At 43.8% G+C, this 10,199-nt stretch overlaps 1 protein-coding gene across 2 annotated transcripts in view; it reads left to right on the forward strand.

Annotated features, from left to right (window-relative positions):
- Nucleotides 1–10,199, forward strand: part of GCN1 (GCN1, eIF2 alpha kinase activator homolog) — a 69,735-nt gene that overhangs the window by 3,964 nt on the left and 55,572 nt on the right. For both annotated transcript variants that reach the window (XM_019539233.1, XM_019539234.1), the window contains exons 3-14: nt 1,291–1,354; nt 1,936–2,067; nt 4,341–4,449; nt 5,299–5,397; nt 5,484–5,618; nt 6,104–6,172; nt 6,263–6,371; nt 7,221–7,295; nt 8,190–8,318; nt 8,530–8,580; nt 9,019–9,117; nt 9,432–9,605. In XM_019539233.1, the coding sequence (XP_019394778.1) occupies nt 1,291–1,354; nt 1,936–2,067; nt 4,341–4,449; nt 5,299–5,397; nt 5,484–5,618; nt 6,104–6,172; nt 6,263–6,371; nt 7,221–7,295; nt 8,190–8,318; nt 8,530–8,580; nt 9,019–9,117; nt 9,432–9,605 (1,245 nt within the window). The remainder of the gene's footprint in view (nt 1–1,290; nt 1,355–1,935; nt 2,068–4,340; nt 4,450–5,298; nt 5,398–5,483; nt 5,619–6,103; nt 6,173–6,262; nt 6,372–7,220; nt 7,296–8,189; nt 8,319–8,529; nt 8,581–9,018; nt 9,118–9,431; nt 9,606–10,199) is intronic.

A 10,199-nucleotide genomic window follows, 5' to 3' on the forward strand; every position in this document is an offset into this window, starting at 1 on the left:
CAGCTGCGGCCTGACCAGTGCCGCATAGAGGGGGAGGATCACCTCCTTGGACCTGCTCGAGATGCATCTGGGGATGCATGCCAAGGTGCGGTTGGCCTTCCTTATGAAGAAACAGTCCTAGCTGTTAAATAGTCCCATTGTGGGGGTGTCCTGCCTAATTCTTAAGAAATGAATTACATTCTGTCTAGATGAAATTGGAAGAATAATTTAAATTCATGGTTTTCCTAGTGTCTGTTTTAACATGTTGTCTTGTGTTGTTGGGCATTGTTATATAGCAGTTTCACAGCACCCTAGATGTTGTTTTTTTACAATGGCAAGTGAATTGTTTCCTTCTGTGTAAAGTTAATTGCCTGCTTCAGGGTGAAAGGTACCTTATAAATATGAAGATAGTATTATGCTGTCCATAGTTTCTTCCTGAGAGGCGATTGACTCGCCATACTCCTGGTGTAAAGAGTAAGCAGCTTTCTTTAAGTGAGTATGAATTCTTAGAAGGAAGACTTAAATGTATAACTCTGCCCTTTTGGATCTAATCTTAATGAAAAAGTCGTATTTACATTATGAAATCTGTAACTACAAAGGATATGAGAAAACATAAAAGTTATGTTGTTTGTCATCTTAACCAATCTGTTTCTGAACAAGATTCTTTGAATTGTTACAAAATGCAAAGTAGACTTGAGATGTTCCAGAGGAGTGTTGATTTTAAATGACCTCAGTAACATTTATTAGGTGACTGAAAATGAACAAATAAGAGAGATTTTTTTATTCAACTTCTCAGAATTTTCCATAACAAATAATTTAAAAGTGCTGGGCACAATGACTTTTCCTGCATCTTAGACCACAGAATACTGAGTCATCTCTTTTTTATTCATGACAGTCCATCAAGGCTTTAGACTAGTGATTTTCAACCAGGGTGCTGCTGAGCCAGGTGTGAGGAGATAGACAGATAAGTGCAGGCTCAAGCTTGTTCCTGCTTGGCTGATCCTCCATCTCCACTCCCCAGCCCCTGTGCAAGAAGCAAGCACTGTAATATGTACATTAGTTCTTGAAATTGGGTGCCATTCAATTCACAACAGTTTTGGGACCTCGAATCCAGTGAAGGGTGCCTCAAGTCCGTTGAGGTTGAAACGTACTGCTTTAGGCACCAACACATATGCGCCTGCCTCGCTTTTCTGCCATGAACATTTTCATGGAAATCTGGGGAGGGCGGGGAATGAAAGCACAAGCATGTGTGTGGGATTGCAGCTTAGTGTTGGTTCACAGATTAATACTTTGGAATGCAATTTATTTCAGATCTGCCAGAGGGGGCAGTTAAAGTCCTGTGTAAACTCTTCTGTCTCACTCTGCATCGATACCGGTGAGTACAAAAGCCTGGCAAGGCTGTACATTTGCTAGTTAAACCATTCTGTAGTATCCTACATCAGTAAATGGTGGTGGTAATGCAGTTTGGTGTCACTTGGGATTAACATACTATTAGACTCCCACAAGTTTTCAGTTTAAAACCTAATTAAGAGCTGAATGCCATGATCCATTTTATGAGTAAATCTCCATGCCCTTACAGAGTTTTGGGATTTGGGGGTATGGGGAGGAGGGATACCTGAATTTTCTGGGGTTGGATATAAACTATGATCTGTAGTGAAGAAGTGGTTAGAAGCCCAGTGCTGCCTCCTGGGGCTGCTAGACTGCCTTTCTCATCCTGTTTTATGGTATGGACATTCCCATAGTGTTCCTGCCGGTTGGGCCAGGCTGCCTGCTGAGCTAGGGATTGTGTCCTGCCATGAATCTAGATCAGATGGTAGTTTTTCTACCAGTTGAAGCAGTAAGGCTGAACTGATGAGAAGATGAAGTGGAATACTCTGTGCAGCGTCCAGAACTTAGTTCATGCAGCTCAGTCAGGATTTGTAACGTTTGCAGAAGGTGGTTTTTGTTCCTTTTCAGAGATGCAGCGTCTCGTAGAGCTTTGCAATTAGCTCTCCAACAGCTTGCTGAATCCCAGCCAGAAGCAACAGCAAAGAACCTTCTGCAATCCCTGCAGTCTTCAGGGATCAGTGGCAAGGCTGGAGTTCCCAGGTGAGGAGGAGCTGAATGATACTCCTTTGCTTTGTGTGGAGCCATATCCTAAAATGCTGGCATCAGTCCTTTGTGCTCCAGATGGACTCAAATGACCTACTCCTAGGTAGGCTGTTAAATCTTACTCTTCCAGGCACTGTTAGGGAAAGTTATTCATATTGTATTCTCATTTACCACTCCCACCATCTTCCCTAGAAGCATGATTGTTCCTTCAAGGGTGACTCAGAAACCTCTGCTGAAGCCTATTGTGACTCTCAGATGAGAGTACAGCCATTAGTACTTTTTTGTCTAGACACGGGACATCAAGTACCCATAAGGAAGGGGAGAGGCAAATTCCTTTGGAATACAAGACATTTGTTTATCAGGGTTTGTCTATTATAGCCTGTGATAAGGGTTTACAAAAATTAAATGAAGAGAAAATGAACATGAATTTATTATTTACTATCACAATACAGAACTAGTGGTCACAAAATGAAACTAGTAGGTAGTAAGTTGGAAACAACGAAAGGAAGTTTTTTTTCCACACAGAATGCAATTTAAGCATGGAACTTGTTACTACCAGATGTTGTGGCAGCTGACAGTTTAGCCAGATTAAAAAAGGTATTGGACAAATTCTTGGAGCAAAGGGGCATCATTAGCCATTGAGCATGGGAGTTAGGGAGACAGCCTCTGACTTAGGACTTCCTGGAACTTAAATGTTGGAGACTGCAAGTGAGAGAGGAACAGTGGAAAAAACCCTGCTTGTACTCAGTTCACTCTTCTTTTCAGCATCCACTCTCTGCCACTGACACGTACAGGATTCAGGGCCAGATGGACCTATGATCTGACCTAGTAAATGGCAGTTCTTACGTTCTTATGTTTAGTATGATGGGACTGGATTACTGGTTTCTTCCATTAACCTTCAAGTACAAGTGAATGGATATCAGCTGCTTTATCAAGAAATGATCTCTGAAATGATCAGGAGAGAGGTGTTTATCTGTTAGCCCATCTGGTGTCCAGTTGTTTGCCTTCAAAACCTTCTTATTGACTTCTGTTGGCTTGATTCTGTTGCTTGTTCTTGAGGTTTGTTTCTAAAGCATGTTGTATTACAGTAGCTCACAGAGACCCCAATTAGGGTACAGGTTCAGAAATGATTGGTGTGATGTAAACAAACCTTCTGCATAAGTCAGGCTAAGAATGACTGAGCTGGAGGACAGCTCTAAGAAAAAATATCTCGTCTTGATTTATGGACTCCAAGTGATATAGTACTTACTCTTGTGGTATTGTGTGACAGCACCTGGATCTTGAGGGATTCTAGTACTCTTCTTTTCTGGAAGGAGGTTGGCTACAGTATTGTACCTTGAGAGAGAAAGAGAAGTCAAAAGACTTGCATGATCCTTAGAGTTGTGACAAATATGAAACGTCCATCTTCTCTGAGTGGAGCCTGAGGTGGGGATTATAGAAGTGGTTGAAATAGATATGACACAAATCAGAATACAGTAAAAGCTCCATTAACTGGCACCTTACAAGCCAGCATGTTCTATTAACTGGCATGCCAGCTTGTAAGGTAAAGTGAAACCGGAAGTGCCCACTGTGGCACTTCTGGTTTCGCCAAGCCCCCATGGCCTGGGGCAGAGCAGCCCATGTGGGGCCGCCTCCCTATCCCTCAGGGCCTGCAGGAGGGTCAGCGATGCCCCAGGCGCAGCAGGAGAAGTGGCGACCTGAACAGGCAAAGACACCTGTTCGGGCCTCTCAGTTAACTGGCATATTTTGTTATTTGGCACCCCCCATTGCCCATGGGTGCTAGATAACAAAACTTTTACTGTATCATGTGCCAAAATGAAATGTAAGCTGGTTATGAGTAACAGGTGCACAGTGATTCAGCAGTCTGAGGCAGCGCCACTCAGACTGTAAGTGAGAGCAGTAAATGAGGTTTCAGGGCCACTTGCAGTACAGGGGCCCAGCTGGTAAAATATTTGCACTCTCCTGTCTTGGTATCTTCTATGAAGAGCCATAAGTGCAATACTGTATAAATGATCTTTTTTTTGGTGGTATGAGATCCTCACAAGGTGAAGGTTGGTCCTTGGTGTGTGGTTCAGACATTTCTGCTACTAACAGCATGACTTATTTGGACTGAGACTTGATTTAAAACATGAAATTTCATCTGTTTTTCTTACCATGAATTTGCTCATTAAGCACACAGTGCTCTTCACTTTGGGTATATTCCTGGGAGTCTGTCTGAGCAATACCTTTCAAGATGTAGATTCACTCCCCTTTTCCCATTTCTCTAACAGCAAGAGCAGTGGATCTGCAGCTGTGCTGGCTCTCTCCTGGACTTGCCTGCTTGCACGTGTAGTCTTCCCAACGTGGGACAAAAGACAAGGGGAAATATGGAAGAAGCTGGTAGGTGCTTTTGAAAGGTCGCTTGTCCTTCAGGGATAGGGAAGATGATTTCAGATGTTGAAGTCTCTTCAGGGTTAATAGGGTAACATGAGCAATTCTGTAATGTGACTCTGATCTCAGGAGTGGCAACTGAAACAATCTGTGTTGTGTTGTGTTAAAATATGTCTTGCATTACCTTGCGTTAAAATGTTCATAGGACCTTTCTCTTGCTGTTTACTGTATACACTTCTACACTTCCGCTTGGCCTTGTTCGTCTTGCCTTGTTTTGGTAAGGGGGACAAGAGACATACACTGGTGTATGGGATTAACAACCCTGACTGGAGACAAACTTGTTTTGCACATTTCTTTACAGAACTGCAGCAGAATTGTTGTTCAAGTCTTGGACCTTCTCACCTCTACCCACAATATACTACACCATTCTCATCCCAGGCTTGTCCTAGGGAAGCTGCCAGTTCTGTATTATGGGCTGGTGTTGAAGCCTTTCTCTTTAATGTTGTTTGGATGACCTGTACTATGCACTTAATTTCTGCTGTCTTGGAACACTGAAAATTGCCAGATTACCTGATGCAGAGCACTGTTCTCTAAACAGTGCACTGATAAAAAAAACTTTAATGAAATCTGCTTACAGTCAGTTCTCCACTTTCCTTTAATATCAACCTCATGAACATCTGCTAAAGTCTTCTGTTATTCAGCTCACAAGGCTTTCCATAATGATGTAATCCAGTGAGGAAGCTACTAACAAAGATCGTAAAGGTTTCACACAAAGATGCAGTGGACACCACCTTTTTTTTTCCCTTCAAACAGAAAGCCAATCTGAATGTTTTTTTGTTTGCTTTTCTCTCTTGGCAGGTGGAAGTTCAATGCTTGCTTCTTTTAGAAGTCCTGGGTGGTTCTCACAAGCATGCAGTGGATGGAGCTGTGAAGAAACTGAAGAAGCTGTGGAAGGAGGTGGTGTATAATTAACAGCATGTGACCTTTTTATTGACTTTTCTGAGTTCATTTGAGTTAATATGTCTAATGGTTCCTTCCCACAGAACCTGGGACTGGTGGATCAATACCTTTCTGTCATTCTTGGTCTAGAACCAAACCAGAGTTATGCTGCAATGCTGGGGCTTCTGGTACAGTTCTGCACCATTCAGAAGGAGATGGATGTTGTTAACAGACACAAGGTGAGTGCAGAACAATGGCTTTCTTTCCATGAGGAAGTGGGAAGGATGGTTACAGCTAGGCTGAGGCATTACATCTGCCTCTGGTCTCAGCATCTGTCACTGTGATAGTTAAGTGAGGCTGCAATGCTTATAAAGCTCCTGCATGCTGATTTGAGCTATGATTAGGAAAACTGTTTGGTCATCTAGCTTGGCCTATGCATTAGGGACATTGCCATGACTCCTTCCCTCTCTGCCCATTTCAGAAGTAGAACTGAGCACCCGACTTTGTGGCTTTTGAGCATTTGGGAGCATTGAGCAAGTGGAGGAAAGAACTGTGCTTCATATTGGATCTCTGGGGTGACAGTGGGGTTCAGATTATAGCCTATTCAGTGAAGCTGTGTTTTAGAGGTGGAAAACAAGGTAGACCAGGACCCATAGCAGCAGATGACATATAGGGAGTGCAAGCAGGTTGTGACATGGCTGTAATTGATGTTCTGTTTATTCAGAGTGCCCTTCTGGATTTCTATGTCAAGACCATCCTTATGAGTAAGACAAAACCTCAGAAACATCTTCTGGTAAGATGCACTGTGACAGAACTGCATGCACTTTTGTCCCATGTGTGATGTTCCTTGCTGGGCTGGTGCCTGATTGTGTTGTCTTTGCAGGAAAACTGTTCTCCCCTTCTTCGTTACATGTCTCATGCTGAATTCAAGGACCTGGTCTTACCAACTCTTCAGAAATCCCTGCTGCGGAGCCCTGAGAATGTGATTGAAAGTGAGTCTCCTATAACAGTGGTTCTCAACCTTTTTTGTACCAGGACCCATTTGTAAATATGGATGGCCAGTCCTGACCCAGTGACCCTCATTCCTGCCCCCTGCCCCTAGGCCCCAGCCACCCAGTGTCTGGGGCAGGGGATGAGTTTGTGGGATGGGGTGGGGGGGTGCATTGTGTGTGGCATAGGGGGACCCCAAGCAGCCCCTTGAAGGCTAGAACTCTGATAGCCTGCAAGGGAAAACCCAGTTTCCCACGTTTTTTCTTCTTTTAAAGGAGAATCGATTTTTAAACTTTGTTGATCCATTCTTAAAGTTTGTTCACAACCCTTTCATATATTCTCACAACCCACTTTTGGGTCATAACTTACAGGTTAAGAAACACTGTCCTATAAAGTAACAATAGGAAGGGCATGAAGAGCTGTTCCTGGGGCTGGTGGGGACTTCATAGACATTAGGGCTAGAAGGGACCTCATGAGATCATCGGGTCCAGCCCCCAAACAGAAGGATAACAGAAGTGTTGGGTCCCTCTGGACTGTGTTCAGGCAGGCTCCTTGCTTTGAGCAGAGCTAGGTGGAGGGATGGTTTGGCTTTGCAGAGTGTAGAGGTGGGGTTCACTGTTTGATTCTAGGGATCTGGATCCTGGTATCTGTTGTTTCGCTTCCAAGTGCTAAGAATAATTCTGAGGATAATTTTCTTACATATGCTGTTTCTGTGGTTTTCTTTTCACTTCTCATGTTGGAACAATTCCTTTGGGCTCTGGCAACTTAGAACCAGAGGAAAGGATACTGGAAGGCTTAAAGCCAGTTGTTTAACAAAATCCATATTACCATAACTTATTTTCTGTCTTCAGCAATCTCCTGTTTGCTGGTATCTGTGAAACTTGATCTCAGCCAATATGCTGTGGACATTGTGAAAGGACTGGCTAGTAAGTACCATAACTTTTTGCATAGTATGCCTCATTCAGAGCAGGACTCCCTACAGGTGCCTTCACGACTGCTTTGCTATTAAGTGCCACCTTGCTGATCCTGGAAAGGTCCTATCTCTGGGGTTGGAAGGAGAATATTATGATTTGGAATTGAAATACTGCATGTGAAACTTCTCAAGAGACTTGAAGCTTGTTTTAGGAACTACTACTTCACGCAGCGGCTTTGTTTAGGATGGGAGGATTCTTTAGGGTAAAGCTTGGAGTCTGGAGTCAGCGGACAGATTTTTTTTTCCTCCCCTGCTATAGACTTGCTCTGTGCTCGTAGACAAGACACTTAATCTCTCTGGGTGCCTATACGTGAGTGCGGAGGCTGCTGTGATGCTCTGGAATTCCAGCGTCACTGTGTCAATTGCCGAACTCTAGTAGCTTCCCGTGTCTCGTATCAGCGTCCCCATTCTTCAGAATGACAGCAGGGGAGCTTGAACTAAAGCTTGTTGAATGAGCCTTTGTTCAAGTGCCCCCACCGCCATTTTGAAGTGCAGGGATGCTGATACAGGAGAGGCGGCGGCGCTTTAAAGCACTGCCCCCCACCCTCCTCCAGAGCACATGTGAAAGTGCCGTCTGCTAATTTTCTCCATCTGTAAAAGGGAAGTATCATTCTTCCAATATTGCAGGGGACAAGACTGTACATTTTTAAATACTTTTTAAAGTGCCGCAGAACTGTGGACTTATTATTAGCACTGGTTATATGCCCTTCCAAAGTAAAAGGGAGAAAGTCGTCACTTGGACAGAAGTTAAGACAGGCCATGTGTCTTGCATAAAGCTGATTCCATGCTTTGTTGTGGGGAGATGTTTAGTCTTGAGTAACTCTTAGCTTGTGCATTCCATTGTTAGGTCATCTGAAATCCAACAGTCCCCAGCTAATGGATGAGGCAGTGGTGGCATTAAAGAACCTTGCTTGGCAGTGCAGTGACCCGTCAGCTGTGGAGTCACTGGGGAGACACCTATTTGCTATCCTAGGGGGTGAGTTGGCTAAGTTTGTTTGATTTAAGGGGTCTTCCATATTGTAAATCATCCATAGGCTGAATAGAGCCACGAAGGTCTGGATCAGATGGAAAGCTGATCAGGATTCTGTTTAAAAAGAAAAAAACAACATGTTGGTCACTAATTTAATTAATGTTCTAGTTGGGTTGCTTGGAACCAAGTTTTTCACCATCTTGCTTTCTGTGGGCAGGTTCAGAGGGGAAGCTGACAGTGGTGGCTCAAAAGATGAGTGTCCTTTCAGGTAAGGATTTTGAAGCTTTTTTATGGTAAAGTATATTAGCTGCTTGAGTTTTCAGTGTCTGGACAGCTGACAGATGCCAGGCTTCTAATCCTGAATTAGCAGTAGAAGGTGCCAGGTGCTGTTCTACATTGTTGCCTGCATATTAATGACCTGCTGTTCATGTTGGTGCTAGTTGAGGCCAACAGAAACTGAGGAAGCTTTAAACACGTCTCACCAAAAAAGAGGAGGTTAGGTGGAATCATCAGTAATTGATATTTAGACAGGTCCTGCAACTAAAGAACCTGCCAGATGGTGGAATCCAGGATAGGAAATGGAGAGAGATAGGGGCAGACAGAATTGAAGGGGTTGGGATACACTGTCAGTTGCACTCAACATTGTCCAGGTTTTGTGGTGACTACAGTTGTTCGGTCCTAACTTATGAGTGTTCTGTCATTCCAGGTATTGGCAGTCTTAGTCATCATGCGGTTTCTGGACCCTCAAGTCAAGCCCTTAGTGGAACCATGGCTGAACTTTTCATCCCTTTCCTGCAGCAAGAAGGTGAGGGCACTGTCACATTTTAGTCTGGATCTTCTCAATTTCGTCTAAACTAAATTAGTTCTTTGGCTCAGTGCATTATTTAGCACAAGACCAACTCTTATGCACACGTGTTGAATTAGAAGAGCCTTTGGGTAGATTCGTGTTATATCTTGATTATGAAGCTTTGTAGAGACAGTATATCAATTCTATGTAAACAGACAGTGGATTCTTTTCTTTTCCTTCACCCTCTTCTTTCTGGCCTGTCATGCCTTCGTTCAGTGCATACCTAGGTATGAGTTAGCTGTTCTGACTTCGTGTATTGCATTTTTTCCCAGTACATGAAGGCACTTTGGTCCATGCTGTCTCTGTTCTTGCTCTTTGGTGTAATCGGTTCACTACTGAAGTTCCCAGGAACCTGGTGGAGTGGTTAAAGAAAGCTGTCAGCCTCAAAACCTCTACGTCAGCTGTGAGACAGGCTTACCTGCAGTGCATGCTGGCCTCTTTCAAAGGTAAACTTCAGTGAACATATAGAACTCTTAGTATACAGAGTAAGAGAAGGACAATCAGAGATACACTTCAAGTAGATCTACCACTGTCACGGAACTGTATGATTCAAAACAAGGAAACACTTTGCTTTTGAATATTTAAGGAAAAACTGTTGTTTGATATCCTTAGAATGGAAAATCAAAGGGTGGATGAAAGACCTTGTCCTTTGATTATCAGAGGTGAGAGAGAGGTGCTGACAGGGCTCTCAAGGAATTTCATAGATTTCATAGACATTAGGGCTGGAAGGGACCTCAGAAGACCATCGAGTCCAGCCCCTTGCCCCAGGGGCAGGAAGTCAGCTGGGGTCATAGAATCATAGAAGTCGGGTCGGAAGGGACCTTGTAGATCTTCACGTCTGACCCCCCCGCCTGGGTGGGAGAAAAGACTGGACTCATTTGAGTCCAGCCAGGTAGTCATCAAGCCTCTTCTTAAAGATCCCCAGGGTAGAAGCCAGCACCACTTCCCTAGGAAGTTGGTTCCAGCTCCTAGCCGCCCTAACTGTGAAGTAGTTCTTGTGGATGTCTAATCTAAACCTACTCTCTAGTAATTTCTGTCCA

Source organism: Crocodylus porosus, unplaced genomic scaffold, assembly GCF_001723895.1.
Source record: "Crocodylus porosus isolate Cpor-Errol unplaced genomic scaffold, CroPor_comp1, whole genome shotgun sequence".
NCBI lineage: Eukaryota > Metazoa > Chordata > Crocodylia > Crocodylidae > Crocodylus > Crocodylus porosus.